The sequence below is a fragment of the Mangifera indica genome, chromosome 7 (assembly GCF_011075055.1).
Source record: "Mangifera indica cultivar Alphonso chromosome 7, CATAS_Mindica_2.1, whole genome shotgun sequence".
NCBI lineage: Eukaryota > Viridiplantae > Streptophyta > Magnoliopsida > Sapindales > Anacardiaceae > Mangifera > Mangifera indica.
This window is the reverse complement of record NC_058143.1, coordinates 15998485-16019520: the sequence shown is the minus strand read 5'-3', so window position 1 is coordinate 16019520 and position 21036 is coordinate 15998485. Positions and strand designations below refer to the sequence as shown.

General features: G+C 33.5%; 2 protein-coding genes across 2 annotated transcripts; both read right to left on the bottom strand.

Moving 5' to 3' along the window:
• Positions 1-203: 203 nt before the first annotated feature.
• LOC123221523 (paired amphipathic helix protein Sin3-like 1) lies at positions 204-1445 on the bottom strand. The gene has a single exon (XM_044644357.1). It carries the CDS (start codon positions 1443-1445, stop codon positions 204-206), a length of 1242 nt encoding a protein of 413 aa, XP_044500292.1.
• A 2081-nt stretch (positions 1446-3526) lies between these two features.
• On the bottom strand, positions 3527-20474 carry LOC123221675 (beta-galactosidase 9-like). The gene is made up of 19 exons (XM_044644560.1): positions 20117-20474; positions 18370-18465; positions 18146-18258; positions 17509-17575; positions 15251-15343; positions 14619-14762; positions 14298-14386; positions 13141-13246; positions 12645-12732; positions 12310-12431; positions 11537-11740; positions 10733-10965; positions 9597-9712; positions 9031-9128; positions 7713-7823; positions 6562-6672; positions 5137-5342; positions 4590-4938; positions 3527-3939 (listed from the first exon to the last, which is right to left on the bottom strand). The coding sequence occupies exons 1-19, from the start codon at positions 20321-20323 to the stop codon at positions 3802-3804; spliced, it is 2691 nt and encodes an 896-aa protein (XP_044500495.1). The 5' UTR covers positions 20324-20474; the 3' UTR covers positions 3527-3801.
• Positions 20475-21036: the final 562 nt, after the last annotated feature.

Genomic DNA, 21036 nt, shown 5'->3' with positions numbered 1-21036 from the left:
TTGACATTGTTTATTGATATAACTTAATTGTAATTGGTTGAACTATAACTTGTATAATTTGACATATATCTAACAATTAAATTTATGACCACATCTAGCTAGTAATTGAACCTAAACTTTAGAACTTAAACCTAAAGGCTACAACCCTAACTTTGCCTGAAGCCAAGAGGATTTAAATCATTGTGTGACATGATTTATGAATCTCATTGCTTCTTGTCATCAGATTGCTCATTTCCAGTTTCTTTCATGGTCTCTTCATCCTCTTTATGCATTGTCTCATCATATTTCTTCGGCACTTTCTCTTCATTGTCTTGGAAATCAGTCACTACAGCTTCTGTGCTCATGTTCTTCAACAGGTCATGTTGCTTTTCTTGCAATCTGAACTGGTTCTTGGCGTACACCTGATGGCAAACCTTGTCAAAATCCGAAAGACACATTTTCAACTCTTCTCTTTTCTGAATGAGGCGTGGCAAGATGACTTGCAATGCAAAAACTGGACTGTTATGCAACAGTTTTACCATCTCGAGCCCATGTTCACCATACAAACGTTCTATGCATCTTAAATCAAAGCGAGTCAAGTAATCTTTAATCTTTATTGTTGCAGTCTGGATTTTGTTCTGATGGATTTTGATCAATAAGTCTTGCACCCTCTCAGAAGCTGAAGTTACATATTTCAGCAACAAATCCATCTCAAATCTATCGTCTTCGCATCTCAAGAGGATTTCCTCCTCCTTTGTTCTATGCCTTTGCTTAGAATAGGAATCCACACTATTTGTATTCATACATACCAACCTATCATTCAAAACTTGATCACCAATCTCCGATCTGTTGCTTACCAATGGCATCGGAAAACTCTCCGGCAAAAGCCAGTAGCTGGGCGAAACTTGCTGGGATTTAGAAAGGTCCAGCTCATGAACAGGCTTTGCCGTATGTTTCTGCTGTTTGTTTTCCTTCAATAAACTTGATTTTGTGTCTATTGATTCCATTACGATCCGACTGAACCCATCAAGCAAATCAGGATGGCCCTGGAAAAGAGCTGCAACTTCATTGATGTGGCGCTTTTGTACTGAAAATCCATCTTGAATTTGACTCATAATCAGTAGGAAAGCCCTATAGACATGTTCCTCTTTCCGAAAACGCTTCTTCACCTTATTCACGAATTCAATGGCTTTTCGAACAGCAACAGGAAATTCTTCTGGAGTCCTCTCACTATCATTATCTTCATCATCTTCTTCGTCGTCGTTGTGGTCTCGACGCATGAAGCACTCGAACTTAGAAATCAGATCAGGATGCCCATCAAACAACTCCATAATTCTCCCTGCAACACCTGCAACATCAAATTGTTTTTCTCTGAAGCCACTCAATAGCATTCGAAACTTGTCATATGTATCACCTTTTCCCTCAAATCTGCATTGCACTTCTCTGATATAAGCTTCAGCTTTCATTATATGTTTTCCTTTACTTGGCCGAACACTGTCATCAACAAGGGTTTCTTTCATCAAACTCTATGATTGAAAATTAGGGTTTTGTTCTTCAGAGTTTTATAGATACACATGGTGGAGTGATTTTCGGTGGCATTAATATATGTTTCCTGTTAACAGTTTAACTTTAATTAGGAATCGAATTAAATATACTTACGGTTGTATATGATATACTTTTTGAGATCTGAATTTAATGAGGGAAATTTAAAAGGAAAATATATTTTAACAATATTTATTCTCTGTGTTTTTGAGTAGTTTTACACGTTAGTTTTAAAATTGGATTTGACTAATTTAGATCAACTGGTTTAACTGATTGAACTGTTAATTATTAGCTAAATTGATTGGATCATGTATAAAATTGGGTTTCACTCGATCAATATAAAAAATTGATTTTTTTAAAATTTATTATAAAAATTTGAACTAAGACCTTATTTACCATATTTGAACATATATACCATTAACCTAAACTTATTTTAATATGAAATAAATCAAATTATATATTTAATAATAATTATACAAAATTTTTTATATTATTTTTAAACAATTAACTGATTTAATTATCTATCAACTGATCTAACTGTTGATTAGACTAGATTATCTTCTTTATCGAGTTGATAATCAATGCAATTCTACAACCGTTGGACTTTTACATACAAAAATAGAAAAAGTGCTTTAATATTATTTTATCAATGTAACCTTTAATTTTCTTTTTTCAAAAAAAAGATAGATGTGTGCATTCAAAAATGTTTTTTGTAGTTTGATAAATACTACGTAATAGTTTAGTCTGTACGAGATTTTTTGTTAAAAAAAAAATTACGCATTATTCTTGTAAGCCAATCTTATGTGTTATAATAGTGTATTATTTAAAAGGTCAAAAGACTTATTCCCACAGAAGGTATAGTGAATGTCCAAATTTCCACCCACCAACTTTGAAAAACCCAAACACCCACCCATAATCAAATTTTCGTTAAAAATTTCAATTAACATTAGGGGTGAAATCGCCATTTAACAAAAAATTAAAGTTTATCATATTTTTCTCCCTTATATTTAAAAACTTACATTTTCCCCCCAACCCAAGGTTTGAAAAGTGACAAAAATCCACTAGGGTTTGTTCCTCTTCCTCTGTTGTCGATTTCTTCTTCCCTGACCATCGACCATCCTCCCTTCTCCCTTGCCTCTCCTCCGGTCTCTCTACCTAGCCTCTCAAGTCGTTTTCAACCGAACACGAAGATGAAGACGAAATCGTCTTCGTTGGGACGAAACTCATCGTCTTCATTTTAGACAAAGATTGATCGTTTTTGCCTCTGGTCGAAGACGACCGAAGAGGCTATAGAGAGAGACTGGAGGAGAGATAAGAGGGGAAGGGAGAACGACCGATGACAGGGGAAAGAGAAATCGATGCCGGAGAAAGAAAAACAAACTCTAGAGGGGGTTTTTATCACTTTTCAAACCTTGAGTTGGGGGAAAAATATAAGTTTTTAAATATAAGAGAAAAATGTGGTAAAACTTAAATTTTTTGCTAAATTGAAATTTTTAACGAAAATTTGATTGTGGATGAGTGTTTGGTTTTTTCAAAGTTAGTGGGTGGGAATTTGGGAGTTCGTTATACCTTGGGTTGGAACTATTTAAAATTAAATATAACTGAATTAAATTAGGTTGGATGACTATGCCATGTGTTATGACAGGAGAGAATCAATTATCATATCAATAACTACCCTTACCAAGATCTTAAGGTTAAGAATGTAATTTGATTTTTCTTCACCTTTGTTCTAACACTTCTGTTATATGGTACTTCCCTAAATGCAAAACAATAAAACTATGTATACCCATTTTTGATATACAATTTATGTACACAGATGAGGTGTTATCATGTAATTGAATGTTTTTTTATTATATGATGACACATGTTTTAAAATTACTTAATTACATGATGATACATAACTGTGTACATGAATTGTGTACCAAAAATAGATACACATAATATTGCTCAATGCAAAATCTCCATCCAGAAAGTATAATCTCATTTGAGCCCATTCGGACAATCATGATCAACGGATAACTATAATATAACAACTGAGCATAGCATAACAACAACTAGGCATACCACATGATCGTTAATCGTTCAAAGATGTGAATAGACATTCCATCCTGCAGTACTGAGAAGAACTCTACTTAGCGATAGAACTTCTCAGTATCCACAAAATCTGCCGTTAGCGGCAGACTTATTTATGAACACATTCACAGAGTAATCATATACTGAAGACGTTTTCAGTGCACCATAGTTGAACCTATGTGTACATTGCATTGGCTGCTTGTTACTTCAAAGCTGAGCAAAACCAAAATTTGATGGAGTGCATCTGGCTTGAACAGCCAATGTCTTCACAATGCCCCTGCATGGATCACCTCCAAATAAAGCATTCGAAATACCAAGAGTGCAGCTATTTCTTCCTCGGCAAGTCTGCAAGAGAAAGAATGGATAAGCTGAGAGTCTAGAAAGAATGATGTTGCCAGAAAAAAACCACCCATACCATTACAGTTAAGGCAAACAGACACAAATCCTAGTCCTGGAGCTTTTCTTTGATATGAACATAAAACTATAACACTGTTAATGAATGATATGATCAGAAATTCAGTTGTGGGACCAAATCTTGGGCTGCATAATCAGTTTTACTGGTTTTTAAATCGTTGCGAAGGACAAACAGAGCACGAATTGGAGCCACATTGTATGGAAATATAAAAGAAGCAGAGGAATTACCAGTATTGCATCAAAAGGATGATTTGCAAGTACGTTCTATGAATGAAAAAGATGACAGCCCTAATGATGTATTATTGTAGGCTGTTATGGCATTTCAAGTTGCAATCATCTAGAAGACCAGGCATCTAAACTGTGACCCTTTGATCTACTCTAAATGGAGATATTTAAATAATTTTATAAAAACATTAACATCCAATTACGTCATAAAACATTGTCAGGTGTTAAACTTCCAATTTAAGCAAATCAGAACAATTTTTTGACCATGAATCAGCTATAATGTATGCATAATCATACAATTATGATCATACATAATGCAAATAAATAGCCAATACAATATGTAAAACCACATGTACCTCAGACACCAACGACAGTGATTTGGGTGCATGGCAGTTGCCTCTAGAAAATCTCTGGCAGCTACCATGAGGTGAGCCATAGCTAGCAAATTCAATGGAGGAGATAATATGCCCATCTTCACATTGCAGATGCATTTCTGGTGTCATATCAATCATTGATGCTTTCTCATTGACAAAATCTGAAGGGGACCACTTCTGGGCAGGTGGATAGTGGGACTCCGACACTTGAGCGCATACAACTCCTGCTGAACGTAACTTGACTGAAATCTCAAATGGATTCCCTCCTGTTTCCTCAAAAATGACAAGCAAATTATCTGATTTCTGCAACCATGACCGTGGTATGTGGTACCTGGACATTGATCAATAATACACATATTAGGCTAGTTCAAAACAATTATCCAACCTAAAATGCATGGTGTAGTTTCATAACATAGGAAAGCATACATTTGATGCACATCCTTACAAGTACTCAGCATTTCCACATGAGCTTAAACAAAGTATTAGCTACTTTCTGTTTATTTTTTAATGCTTTAGGTTGGAAGAATACCACACTTGGGTAGGTTTTCCGCAGTTTGTAACACACTTATCGGGATTGTAGGCCCCACGATAATCACATGGAAGACATCCACCTCTCGGGGCAACCAGTGTCCAGTATCTCCCTATATGTTCGCCGTTGACCCAGGCCTGGCCTTTTCCCATGCTTCCCAAATCAAGAACAACTGGGTCTACACCATCAGGAGCATCAAAGTATGTCTAACAATTTGGTAAAATAGGGTACTTGTCAGTAAAATTTCTCTAAAATTTATAACCATGGAATAATAACATTGGACATAAGCCACAAGGAAGCAAGCATGCTTGACATTGCATAAAATAAATAAATAAATAAATAAATATATATCTATATATATATATATATATATTGTTACTAGATTTTTTACACCATATAATAACCCTCCATCTAATGCAGTTCAATAGTTGAAATTGTTGATGAGTTGGCATTAAGCACATCTTCCATATCTATTTTTCAACCATTTATTGGTTAGTTATTAAATGATGCAGAAAACTGAATTCAAAAAATTATGTGTGCAAGCATGTCTGTTTGTTTGTCTTTGTGTGTGTGTGAGAGAGTGTGTATGTGTATGTTAGTCATTCTTTAATGCGAACATCTTGGCATATTTGACGTGGACCAGAAGTAAGAATTTAGTCACTCAATTCACAAACCCTACAATCAAAAGTGAGTGACTAGAAGCTGATCTTTGGTCTGCACAGGGAAAATGCAAAATTCAAAAAAATTCATGCATTATGAATATGAAAAAAATTTATAACTCACTATTAGATGTATAATTCTTTTCAGTGGAAAGTTAGACCTTTAATTTCTCTAAAATCAGTAGATGTAATTAGTTTATTTATTGTTTCAATAACAAGAAGCAGCACATGGAAGGCCTCCTTGCATAATGTAAATTAAGGCAAATGCGATGAGATCTGGCATTTTCTTAAAACAAAACAATTAGATTACATATGACCTACTTTTATAAAATCTTTTTACTTCTTGGATGAACCATATACTGGATCTTGCTTTCAAGGACGGAATAACAGCACTAGTCCGACTAAATATGCACTCAAGTTAACATACAAAAATGATGGCATTTGAAGTTATAAATGTGAAGCAATCATTTGACTTAATGATGACACTATAAATAATCACCAAAAAAAAAAAAAAAAGACATTATAATTTCAAAAAACAGGAAAGGAACAAATTCAAACCATAAGCCCTATCCATAGAGATACCATCTTTAGACTAAAATATATATATTTTAAGAGCAATGTTGAAAGATAATGATTTTCTAGGAGTTATGATCATTTAAAAATGATGACCACCCATCCAATCTTCTGCCAGAAAAAATTAGAGTTGATAAAATCTAACCAACACTAGATATAATTCATCTTTCTCTCTCCAAAATAGTAGATTTACCTTGTACCAGGTAAAGGTGGATGGAATAGCAGCAGGTGAGAGATTAGTCCAATCTGCCTTTTCATTCTCTTCCATACTGTATATCTTCTGGTATTCACCCTTAAGTCCGATCTGAAATTAGGAAGAAAACAATTGAGAAATTACTGTGTGATTTGAATAACCTTTAGGAGAAAGAAAAATGATATTGTGGCAAGTGTTGAATGTGATACACATAATAATACTGAGTAAGAATCAAAGAGATAAACTCAACATGAAGAAGCCATCACAAGGTAATATCAACAAAACTATACCATCAATACAATTCACATACGGTTTAATGTCATAAAGCAGTGGCAGAAATTTGACTTGAGGATACATACTGAGCAAGCATATGAACCTTTTTTCCAACTTGATACAAAATCAACATGCTTCCATCTAATTACAAGTAGCTTTAACAGTTTAGATGACTTGTAATGCAATCACAGACTATTTGTATCTTGAAACATGTCAAAAAGGATGTACCCACAAATACTAGCATAAACCAGATTATGTATCAACGTGATTCCTGATATGATTAAACCCATGAAGCTAAAAAGTGCAGTTCAGGGAAGAAAAAAAATACTAAGCAGATGTAAAACATACAAGCAAATGTAAAATATTTTTCTTATACTAAGTGCTGATTAAATCAAGATGTTAGGGAAAACAATTTGACTCGGAGCAAATTTTCCAAAATACTGGCGCAATTGCAATTATTTTGTTACTTTTGGTGAAATAAAAATCCAGAGCCTAGTACTGCCTAAACTGCAACAAACTTCCCACTTAACATTCAGGAAGACCCCAAGATTCAGAGATTAAGTCAGCACAAAGTAATCAGCACATAAGCAAGAGGGGAAATCATAATTAGATGCCCAAATGCCTTAAATTGTTTAATACGGCATTTAGACATTCTGAAAAGAAGCTGTGACAAAAGCTCTTTTGATCTACAGTCTTATAATTTGAACCTGGCAAGAAAGCTGCTAATGCATCAATGACACTGCAGACAAGGACCAATTCATTAAGGCTAGCAAGTAATTGGTTAAGATGCATAATATACTAAAGGCCAGTTATACATGGAAAAGATACATTCGAAAACTAAGCTTAGAAATACTCTGCTGTGATTATTGATTGTATACCTGGTAGGTCCATAATAACTTTGAGAGGTCTATATCCCCATTTTTAAATCCAGTAAGCTTAATTTGGCCTCTAAAACCTGCCCCATCTCTCTCAAGGAAGGCCCCATAATTCTGCAGCAACAATTGAAAAAGCATGAAGCAATTGTTGTATAAGTAATGAGCATTCCCTTTTGGAATAACATTAAAAAGGAAAATCACCATCTCCAACTCCCTACTGGAGTCAATGAAAAAAATCACTAATTATAAGAGTCTATCTTAAAGTTCCATTCAACATAATTGTTCATGTTCCTAGACAAAAATCAAGAAACTTAAGGAGAAAGAAGGAGGCTAAACATCATATTAATCTATAGCTGAAAGAGAAAGTTTTTGAGAGCAGCCAATATTAATCAGAAAAAGGAAAAAAGGATTGAGAGGAAAAGCATAAAAGAAGTACATAGGTTGGATGCGTAAGGAGAACAGCCAAGAAACAACAAACTTCAGAAAGAAACAAAGAAAATTAGTTTCATTTCAATTAAGAGCCTAGATGACAGTGTTAGAGCTAAGGTTTATGTTTCCCACAAGAAAAAGAGAGTGAGAGGACAGAAGGTAGGACTGGATTCAAGCCCAACTGAGCTCGAGTTCAGTTTGTTACTGTAGCAAAATTAAATTTATTTATTAAATTTAAACTTATTTATCTTTCCTTGTCATAGTAAGATCATTAACATTACCATTCTTTTTTTTTTTTTTCTAGTAAATAGGAAACCTTTCTTGAGTAAGATTGCCCCTTCAAAGTTGAACTGATTACACCAAGTAGGTGAAACCTTTCGTTTAATGATCGACTCCATAACTATTACATCAAGTACGTCAAAGGTTTGATTTTGATATGTCAATAGTGAGACTTGAACTAATGCTCTCATACTTGACATCCCTTTCATTTGCCACTCAACCTACTTCTTGGATGCTACATTAACATTCTTAATTTACCTTTACTCCACATCATGGATGAGACAATTGCCCACATGGGGAGCCTTTTTTTATATATCCTAATGCCTCCTGTCAGAAACTCAGAAAGTGTCCGTGCTACAACTAAATGTTGCCAAGTTCTTAGATGGAGAATACATCTCATCAGTCTTCCGTAATCTTCTAACTTTTGATTAAACATTATACACAGAAAAAGAGGTGAGATTAACCAATGCTTTCTTTTTTATGTTACTAAATTTAGCATAATGGCACAAATTCAACCCAAGACCATAATACGAATCCAAGCAAGTTTTACAAGGTAAGGCAACTCATTTGAGACAATTTACCATACCATTATAAAACCATACTGAAGCTTTACCTGTAAGCTTACAGTCTGAGATAACAACATCAAATCATTGTATCCTGGCTGAAACTGAACTGGTTGCACCACCTTAACCCAATGACCAATCACACTGCCTTTAGAGAGAAACAAAATAGAAAGAAAAAGGCTAGTTATGCAATTTGAAACACACTATCAATAAGTAAGAATCCATAAATGAATCATATAAAGGGAAATTGTCTTCGGCTCCAATCAACATAAGGAATGACTATTATGTTAGCTGATAATTTAATTCTTATTGGAAATTAAATTATAATGAGACAACTGCTTCATTTACCTAGAATTATAATTCCTTATGTTATAATGAGACAACTGCTTCATTCAATTGAACATCTAATAAAAATACATGGAAAAAGACGTAATTATCAATATCCATGTCTATGTTGTACCTGTTTACGTTTGACTATTGCATAACTTCACAACCCAAAGAAATGAAAAGAAAAGCCAAATTGAAGAATTGAAAAGATAAAAACACAACGGAAAGACAAATCTACAAGATCAAAATTAAATACAAAAGGGGAGAGAGGGAGAGAGAGATGTATCACCTGTAAGCTGGCCATTAATGAATACACGCAACACATCACGCATGCTATCTATTGTCAAAGATGGACTAACATTGTATTCCTCCCAAAATGATATGTCATTGTCAGAAACATATATTCTGCACCACATACAAATTATACAGGCATTAATATTGAAGTCAGAAAGAAGGATATTACGTCATTATATTTTCTAAACAAAAAGTTAAAATATTTTGACTCGAGAACAGAAAGAACATGTAATAACTAATTAAACAAGAAAAAACAATAATTTCTTCTTTCTGAATGAGTGATAATAATTAATTTAAATGAGCTGAGAAAAGGAAGCACAATCCTTTAGATGCAGTAAGTATACAAGAGTAGCACCCTATAAAGAATAAAACCCAACGCTGAAATGAACAATGAAAGAAAATGAAAAGAAAAAAAATCATTATTAGGATCATTGCTCAAGAGACCTGTATGTAACCAGTCACAGGTGCCTTTATCCAGAAGTAATTCTTATCTGATCTTAGCCAAACGGACAAGAAAGGTACCACACGGCAGAAGCAGTATCATTTATGGAAACTGCAACTTTCTGGCATTACCCAATGAGAAGACAAAACCGTAAAAGGAAATTTTGATTTTAGATATTTCTTTAAGGTGTTGACCAATATATCATAATACATATAGAACACAATTTCAGAAAGCATGATTTACAAGTTCAATAACTATCACAATTGAGAAGAAATCCTGAAATGACACATTTTGATATCTTGGTCAATCAGGCAAGGAAAGAGCTAATAATTAGCTGTGCAATTCACCATCATAATCTAGACATAAGATTCTTTTTTCCCCTACTAATAGTGACAAGCAAAAGAAATGAGAAGTAAGTGCAAGAGCATAAGGGTGGAAGAGAAGGATGCAAGAGATAGTATCAAGCACTATGTTTCATCAGGTATAAGTATTTCTTTCATCTATTCCACAGATTCAGTAATCAGATATTGTCATTCTTAGTTCTCAATGTAAATTCACTTCACCAAACAATTGTAGACACACAATGGGTGAAACACAGCTTTGCCACAAAAATATCCATTCATATAAAATTTCTTTTTCCACACAAATTTATACTGTTGTAGCCAGATCAAAAGTTGCTGTTTATGTACCTGGTTATATACCATAGATAATCAGAAGAGTCTTTTGTCACATTCAAATGCTCCAAGATGCCTTGGATGGTAAAGTTGTTCTCACTCCAAAGGCTAATAGGTTCTTTTACAGTCATCCAGGCTTTTGAGACAAAAGAAACTTTACTATCGGTCACAGATTTTTTAAGTACAGACACATCATGTGAAGGAGGCAAAGAAAGCTCTGCAGTCTTGATGGAAGTTTGTGCGCTGACCTGTTCACAAAAATAAATAAGTAAATAAATACAATAAAATGAAGAAGATGAAGAAGAAAAGGACCAGACATCAATTGAAACTAATAACTCTGTACTTCTCTAAGCAGAAAGAGAACCCTTCAAAAGCAACCCCAGGACCTAAAGGTTGTCTAGACCATTTTCTACTGTTAAATATACAACAATGGCCCAATGGAACCAAGATTACTATTATATGTGGAAAATTAATTGTTGAAACCAAGAATGAGCATACGCGAGGCTGTGCTACTAAGATAAATAAATTAAATAAAAAGAGAGGCATTCACCTCAAAAAATTTTTGGAAGTATCTAAAAGAAGAGAATATCAGATGAGAATAAAACTATAATCAGTTGACATAGAGGGAAAATGGCCAAAAAGAAAAAGAAAAAGAATTATAGACAGCAGAATTCTGAAATGGTTGTAATGGCTAGAGTTGTATTATAATAGGTCTTGCATTTAGGTTAAACATTTTATTGCTGCAAAAGCAGTTACATCTCAACTATACACACAGATTAGTGTGCCATGTCAACTAGAGTCATGTAATCAGAAGCAAACCTTAGCAGTGTTGAAAACAGTATTCTTGCAGTCAGGTAGTATGCTCACTGACCACGGTGGTAAAGTATATGATTGACCAAGAAATTTCACAGAAGCTGAATTATGTTCATCAATATTAGCAAGAAATGCAGAGCAGCCACTTTGACTTCCAAACTGAGTTGAGTTCAAGCCTTCACTAAAAGCATTTGCACCGTATACATGTGCCTGAATGTAGTTAAAAACATCATATTCAATCAAAATGGTTAAATTAGAACAAAACACTTGAAATTTCCAAGGAAAAGAAATTATTTAATAATGTGGTATTAACAACATATCATATGCAAAGGTTAAGTTCCCAATCCAAAACTACAATAGATTTTGATTACTTTAATACAGCAGCACCATATATTCTCATTATTCAAACACCAAGTCAGCACCAACTTGTAAATTAAGCAGGTAATGATTCTGATAAACTTAATCAATTACAACAGGTTTTGTGTGGCATTAAAATCAATTACTTAAAGTCTGAAAAATTCTGAAACTTAAATAAAAGAATTCATTTACCTTACAAGTTACAAGTTGACCATTGAAATGTCTTATTACAGAACAAACCATGTGTAGAACACTATAAAAAGCTATCTGGTTTCCCATAAAATGAACCACAACAACTGACTCTCACAAGAAATTCCCATATTAAATTGCAATAGGGATTAAAATTATATAGCAAATGGAATCTGCAAATTCAATAATTAAGTTAATCCAGAACCGTAAATAACTTGAGGATTATTATAAACCTCTTGCTTTGGTCCCAATTTTATATACTGGGCTGAATCAGCAGCAACTAGAGCAGGTTCACAAAGCTTAATAGCAGCATGAAGATCCTTCAAATGTCCCCATTTAGGCTGACTCAGAAGACCTATTTGAAGGATACAGAACATCCATTAGTTTCCTTCAGCTTGGTCTTCAATGTGGATTTTAGCACTAAGATTGAACCTAAAGAAGCAGAATATATCTTGGCAAGTCACTTATGCCACATAATCTTGGAAGAAATAATAAAATCTTGTGCCAGAACAAAAACGGTTTCTAAGTGAGGAACAACTATAAAAAAATTAGGATCAGCTTAACATACCATATTCATCAAGTGGAGCATCATAATCATAACTTGTAATATCGAATGGGCCCCCAGAAGTCCGACCAAAGTTTGTTCCACCAAAATACTGCAACCATATATCAGGCTTATCAGGACAGGAGGCAGGATGTGAACATTAACAAGAGGAATACATATTGACTTAATATTATGTTACCTATTTAACATGTTCTTGTCAATCATAAAAATTATAGAAGTTGAAAAAACCACATATGAACTCATTTTCAGTTCATATTTTAACTAATGACTTTATATAACCAATACTCTACTGTAGAAACAAGAAAGATGTAGCTGCAACCACTTTTGATTGAAAACATCGACAGAATCTTTGAAACACTTAATAGAAACCAGGAAAGAGTCACACATAAGCAAAATAACAAGGTCCCACTCCCATCCCATTTTCCAAGTGAAATTCTATCCTACCATGAATGTCCTGTTCAATCTAAATCAGCATTCAAAATTCAGTTATTTATTGTACCATATAATAATTCATAAAGCTCCCTCCGCGTTGATAAAAGCGTGCAACAGCGAAAGCAAGATCTTCAGAGGGCCTGTGAGGCAATCTTCCACCCCATGTTGTATACCTTCAAATTTCACCCAAATAAATTGATTTTGTAGCCCATATAGAATAATAATAATGCTTTCTGAACAGGAGTCAATAAATAACCCAGGATAACATTTCACAGCTAATTCATTGATCATGTCCTTCCAACAATATTTAAAAAGAAAAAGAGTCAATGGGAAACAAATAGTCTTAAGTTCAGTTTTAGAAAAAAAAAATCATTTTAAATTAGTAGGAAGGTTTGCAGATAGTAACATGGCAACATTTAATACATCTCAAAATATTGAGTACATTTCATTCACCTAAAGAGATATTAGAACACGGAGCTAAGAATTCATGAAGCAAGAGAGAAGGAAAGAGAAATTCTTACTTAGGTAAAATTATGCTTCATCAAAGGATGAAATAAGCACCAATCAGAGTCATTTAACATTTAAATTTCTTAATAATAGAAAAAAATGAAAACGAAACAAATTCAATGTAAAATAAATTTGTATTGTCTGTTTCTAAAGCAGTGGTGTTTACCATTTTATGATGAAAGAAATTTTCAAAAGCCCACTGCATTAAATTTTATTTCACTGATATAAGATGCCTCCAAGAAACCAAAGGAAACTTTGGGTACCTCAAAAACCAAAACTGGTATCTTTGTTTGGACTTACATGTGCATAACTAACAATACATGCAAAATATGGTCGGGATACATGAGGAAATAATATAACATTTTGCTTTAGTAAATAATTTCATTTGCGAGAACCAAAGTTGCAATTACTAAATCACATAAAAATCCAACTCAAATCTGAGAACTAACTCTATCTCCAGATAAAAAAACCATTTCAGGCATCATCTCTCAAAATTTTACCTATATTTTTCAATACTTGATGATTTTGTAAATAGTTGATTCTTAATGGTAAAGTTTACATGTCTAAAAAGATAATCCTCAGATTCTCCAATGAGATTTAGTATGTTCTATGATCAAACACATCTCATAGCATAAAGAGAGTACAAACTAAAATTTGTAAATAAATACAAAGGATGATACAAACAAAAACCTGTGGAATTATCATGCACTATCATACCATCCATCCCAATTCTCTGTCCATAGTATTGGTTTGCTATAGGAGTTTGGCTTGTAACCATCACAATAGTATCCATTACAGGCATCTATCTGTGCAGAGAAAAAGTAAATAAAAGCAAATAGATAGTTAACAGTTCTAAATCCAAGTACTTCTAGACAATAAGAATATCAAACTATATAAAATTTTGTATTAAAGAAACCAATGTGCAATTAATTTCTAGCATCTTTTCACATTGTTTTTATACTTTCTATAGTGCAATTTAATATTCACGAACACTATATGAAAGAAATATAAACACGGATAATCAAGGCTAGGCTTTACGATATTTTCTGGAGCATCAGTTTGCAGGCACATCACCCATGGAACTCCAGCACCAAGCCCAAGGGCCATATTAGCAGCCCATTTAACATAGTCCTTTCCTCGCTGGCCAAAAGAGCTTTCCACGTTTCCATATTCATTCTCAATCTGACAAAAATTAATTCCAATAAAAAAGCCTTTTTGCCACAAGAAATATTGAAAAAGAAAAGTGTCTAAGGCTGGTATATCCAGTAACAAGTAACATGTCCCAATAGCATATTAAACCCAAAGACCATATCCCTATTCTGTAGCCTAAATGTGGTTTTTTAAACTGCATATAACGTAACCCCTTCGCAAGTATAAATGTGCATGAAAGTTGGGTTTTTAGGATTTGGGTTTTGGGTTGGTCAACTGGTCCTTTTTTGTTACAAGGGTTAGGTTTTAGGGTTGTTCAACTTGTTTCCTAGCCCCCAAAAAAAAAAAAGTTTGCTTGACACTAGCTGCAAATTGCCATCAGTGTAAGTTCAATAAAATTCGATAGGAATTATCATAGCCTTTAATTAGCCCACCTTTACAAACAAGCCATATACCTCACGAATATAGTAAACCCATTGAAAACAGTCATGCACAAAGTGAAATTAAGATTCTCTCACAACCTGCAACATAATGATTGGACCACCTTGCCAGGAGAACAGCTTTTCCTCTCGCATCAGATCCACAATCTTCTCGACGAACCGTTGCATTTCCTCCTGAAAATATTAAAGCATCAACAAGTTGTTTTGAGCACCAACACAAAGTTCAATTTCACTTTTCTAAAAACTTAAGGTGAATCTTGTGAAAAAAAGTAAATTAACACATAAATAACCTCACTATTTATCTTTTTTTCCTGACACCCAGAAGTTCCATGACCTTTCTTGGAAGTCTACCAAGTTCAAAATAGGGGGCTATCCAGACTTTACAACTTTAGTGGGAAGCTTGTGGAACATAAAATCAAGGGACATTCTTTCAGCTTTTCCAATATAAAACACTTCCCAAGGAGCTAATATACATGAAAAACTAACTGCATATTTTCCAGTTGAATAAAGTAGAAAACAAAGTGAAAAGCAACACTATGATGAAGAATTATTTTAAGTTAAGCTGGCCTACTGAAACTCAAAATAAAACTACAGTAAAATAATTGGCCAAGAATAAATTAGATTCCTCAATTCTAAAATAGAAAAAATTCGTGCTTAAAATCAGCAATTGGACCTTTTACTTAAAGATTTCAACTTGCCGGTCACATATGCAAAACACACTCACCAATCTAGTTCACACAAAGAAAATCACATTAAGATCACATCCAACAAGGGAAACTTAAAACATCTCTATTTCTGAGCAGTGTCAAAGAAAAACCAAAAAAGAATTTAAGTTCCAATGTATCCACCAATAAATATGTTTCAACACACACAACGACTTTATAATATTTCATGCATTTTACAGAAAACTGTCTGTTCAGTGAGAGGGAAAAGAAGTACTTAAAATAATATATTCTTTGATAGTTATTAGTTCATCAATCAAATCACATCATAAATTAACCCAAGTTGATTCAAATTAATGGCTAAATTTGGCTTGTTGAAATGCTTCCAATGTATTCTATTACACCATTTACTGCATTTATTACCTTTGCATCAATTAGGAATATGCCAATATTAAGAAATTTTTCATGTTCTTCAAAATTAGCCCAGTTTTCAATTCTGTGATAAAATTGGTTTCATAAAATCATGGAACAAAGACTATCCAGTGAAGAGTCTGAATTCTGGACTGTATTAATGTTTTGATTTTGCTAAACATTTTAAAGGGAAAATCGAACTCAGTTCTTAAACTGTTTCTTAAATTATGTCAAAATTTCATGAATTTATGATGAGTATAAAAAATATTTAAAAGCGTGGAATATAGGTTATTCATTGAGGGGCCTGCATATGCACATTAAGGTTTAGGTGAGTTTCTTATGTTTTAGCCCCAGGAATTTGAAGTTTTATGGCTGCTAAACAATGCTGCTAAGATATAGTTTCGATGTTGTTAAATCTGATTTATGATTGTTAGAGCAACAAAAGGATAATTGTGTCTCCTTGAATGTATAAAGGCATAGTTTAAACTTTGCCTAATTTTAAGGTTAAGTGAAGACTTACGTAATTTGTAACAAATTGTTTTTCATACAGAAAATTACTATATGATGATGAATGAACTATGTTAAGAATGTTTAATATTGTACAGGTCACTTTTATTTCCTTTAAGCCACGAAATTGATTTGTTTTTGATGAACCAATTTTATTAGGAGCTCTATGTTTGTTTGTATTAGAAATCTTAGTTTGCATCATTAATTATGAGCTTTAACATATTTGGGCTCCAATTGTTAAAATGACTTGAATCTATCTAACTTGGATACCCAATATATTATATAACCTTTCATTTTTTTTCCCAACTTAGGACTTATTTATTCCAACATTCCCCCTCAAGTGCTCTTCTTGGCTAACATAAATACCCAATATATTATATACCCTTTCATTTTATTTTTCTTCCTAATGTGAGAATTATATATTCCAACAGTTTTTATGTATGGAGTTGATGGCTCACTCCTGGTCTCTACCATTTTTGCAGAAGAAGTCTTCTAGTAACTCTGGGAGGTATGATTTATGTGGCTGTAGATAACATTTAAGAATTTGGAGTTGAACTTTTTATTTTCATGGAAATGATATATCTTTTAAAAAATATAGAAAATGTTGAAGAAAATTTTATTAAGAGTTTTATATAGAATAAGTAATATTCCAAATCGAATTTTCTTCAATTTTGGGTATTACAATTATCATCAAGATTAATAACCAAAAAGCAATCTAATTTTCAAGTATAGAGTATAGATGTTATTGGTTCATTATACCTTGAAAGGGGCATTGTCTGTTCGAAATTCTATGCCAGGGATATCACGCAGCCATACAGGGAAGCCTCTGTAATTGAAAAAACATATATATGAGAATTGTATAAAGTGAAAGCAACATAGTATGGGTAACTCACTTTTTGCCTCATGAAAAATGTTCGCATCATATTATAAATTTCTATAATGTTAGATCAAAAACATTTTCATTTCATTTGAATGCTTATTAATTTAAGCAGTTATTATCCCACAACAAAACAAACTTCTTACAAACCCAACTAACCCATTTTGTTTCTTTTCCCCATATATATTAACAGTTTAATAATGAAACAAAATACAACACTTTCATAATTTATGATTAAAAGAATGGACAACATTCAATATTTTATGTCCAAAGGAGTGGCAAGGCAGAGATGCTAGCTTGCCATGGTTAGCTACACACTTATGCAATTTCAGTACCATATGCAATAGCTACATACCACAAACTCAGGTGGAAAGAACCAAGCAAGCATCAAAAAGAACAATTAATGCATTACACTTGATCATGCAGCATACTTGGAAAACATAACAAAAAACATATCTCTAGAATGCAATGCATTTAGATAATATACTAGCAAGATTAAAAAGGAGAAGAAGGTGAGACCCAAAATTCCACTCAGCGCATACATAAGGACCAATGCGAAGATGGAGATAAAGCCCACTAGATCCCACTAGCTTCACAAATTTGACAATATCATGTCTCCCTTCAAAGTTATACTGAACAAAAAGTTAGAAAGACAATTAATATTTCGCATTTGTATAATAAAATAATTTTACCCAACCAAGGGAAGCTACTATCAAAGATTAGGTGGGTATAAAATTTTGCACCTGTCCTCTGATTGGTTCATGCGCATTCCAAAACACATAAGTTTGAATCACGTCTGCCCCACCTTCCTTACTCTTTGCAATTAGATCAGGCCACATCTGACATCATGTGAAGGATTTAAGACAGATAACAAGATGGTCTTAGAAGCAACCATCATAGAAAGTTTATAATGCAACTAAACAAACATATGAATGACGTCGAACCAAAATTTAAGCAAAGAATAAACAAGGGTAAAAATAGCAAAGTAAATTTAACCAATGTAACAGGTGAAATAAATAGGAAAAGCATAACACTATCCCAGCACAGAGATATTAAATCAAAAGCAGAGGAGATTGTGTAAACACACTTATTAGAACTGCAACCCCATTATAGCCAAAATAATGCTAATTTTGAAGGCTTCTTTGGAATTCTTTTACTTAGGTACTTCACAACATACTTCAGATATATTGCTGTCTAGATAATCATCCTGCAATTGGGACTGACTTCCTGAGATCTACATAAACAACTAATTCCCTAGAGTTAGCTTCTATGTACCACAGAAAACATACTTGTCAACAATAGAGTCAATATCTGGCTTAAAGCCACCTTGTTGGGTTGGCATTCAAATCAATGACTTAAACTCAAACTGCAGCTCCTGGAGTCCTAATTGACACTTAACAACTTCAAAAATTATAAAAAATCTTTCCAACTCCCTAAGAAATGGAGATTAAATAAAATAAAAAATTGGCAACCAACTGCAGCTTGACAGGTCTCAGAAACAGATCAAGTTCCATGGTTCAAGGCCTGGTAAGATGATGGATTCAACATTATACTACTTTCCAGATCCCAATTTCCAACCACAGTAAACCAACGATCAACAAAAATCGTCCTTTGAACTTCTTTGAAGTCAGTCCCACTCCCCAAATTCAACTGAATTCCACAGTCATGACACATTCAATGTGTTTTGACCATCCCTATTGCTATAAGAAGCTTTAAGACCAAACATGGAGTTAATTATTTCAAGATTTGGTACATACAAATCACACTTAACTATAGTAGTACTTTTCAATTACATGTAATTCTAAAGTAAGCCAAATAGCCACCCAGGAATAATTGGATATAATGAGATAGGGATGATACTCAAAATGAAATAAGACAGCTCCAGTCAAAATCCAGAGCACGATTGATTATGTTGTGGACATTTTCACTCCATAAAGTATAGACACCTCCAATATCCAGCTAAAATTTGGTTCCATATTTACCAACATAAAGAAGCAAGAGCATAGCAGGGAAGTTGAATAGGAACATAATGTGATAAAAGAATAGAAAGGGGCCTAGTTTAATCTTATTAAGGGAGCCTTGTTCAACCTGCTTAGAGTAGCACCAAAGGGAAACCTCTTAGTATAGGGTTTTCCCACTCAAAAATATATAGCAAAAGGGAGTGTATAATGAGGACTAACCCTTATGTCATAAACATGTATACGAATCTAATTTTTTTTACTGAGTTAGACTCCGGCGAAATGCGCATGCTATGTACCATTGAGCTATAAAGTTGCGTATTGCTTGCAGATGCACAATTATCTTGATAAAATGTAGACCAAACAGCCAAACTAGATATTTTAAAAATATTATCTTACATTTGCGAAGTGTTATTCTCGGGATTAAACATGCAAGAAATAAACAAAAAGAAAAGTTAAAATTAAGCTGCCAATACATTGTTGATCAACGAAAAGAACAGAAAAGACTCAAATCATAAAGGCTACAGAGAACCTGAGGAGTAGCCCGAGGGTAGTGAATTCCGCCAGAGACAAGCAAACGGCGGCGGCCGTCGATGATGATGGCCCTGTGGTCGTAGCTGACATTAAACGGTTTGAAGAAAGTCGAAGCTGCTGCTGCTGATGATGCTATTGATAACCATAGGCATGAAAATTCAACAATCATCAGAAGCACAAGTAAAACACTTTCCTGAGCAGCCATTTGTGGTCGTCAATGAAAGAGTGACGATCAGTGAATAAACATTTGCAAACACATACTATGGATATGGTGGAAGCGTTGAGTTTGGATTAAGCCAAACAATGAAGCACGCCAATGATGAAAACGACGTTTCTTTATTGCGACAGTTTACTTACCGGATATGAGTGGTTTCTCGGGTCGGGTTGCATAAAAGGGTCCTGTGATAAGGTTGTTCAGTATGTTTTGCAAACAACGGATAATGTTACATTTGTAAATAGTAGTTGACCTAAATTGGACTTACTTAGACTTGAAAATTAGCTTAATTTAAATTCATTTAATTTAAATATATATTCAAAAGATTAAAAAAACTAGTAAAACATTAAAATTTCTATAAAAAATGTTTGAATTTAAATCTCTATCACGTTTATAAAATCTATTAGATTATCCAATCCATGGGTCCAATTTTTAAAAAAAAATTAAGCATTGTTTATTGCAATCCCAATTTAGCATAATTCTACAATAATATACCTTTAAGATCCAAAAGAATTTCAAGCTTTCTTCTTCAGTCGATTTCTTCAAGCAATCGATCACAGGACAAGGATTATTAATTGCAGGTGCCCAACACAGACTGTACTCTAAAATTTCTGAAGTAGTTTATCATATCATGCAAAAACTACTATCCATCTATACATGTGAACGCATTGGAGATTAAAATAGTTCATTCATAGCAAAAGTTA

Excerpts from the sequence above, each read along its gene's own strand:
- LOC123221675 (XM_044644560.1), bottom strand. The coding sequence starts at position 20,323 with ATGGCTGCTCAGGAAAGTGTTTTACTTGTGCTTCTGATGATTGTTGAA. Across the intron at positions 11,741-12,309 it reads AATTGGGACCAAAGCAAGAG|GCACATGTATACGGTGCAAA; the intron begins GTTTATAATAAT and ends AACTACATTCAG. Across the intron at positions 10,966-11,536 it reads CTGTTTTCAACACTGCTAAG|GTCAGCGCACAAACTTCCAT; the intron begins GTTTGCTTCTGA and ends TTTTGTGAACAG.
- LOC123221523 (XM_044644357.1), bottom strand. The coding sequence starts at position 1,445 with ATGAAAGCTGAAGCTTATATCAGAGAAGTGCAATGCAGATTTGAGGGA.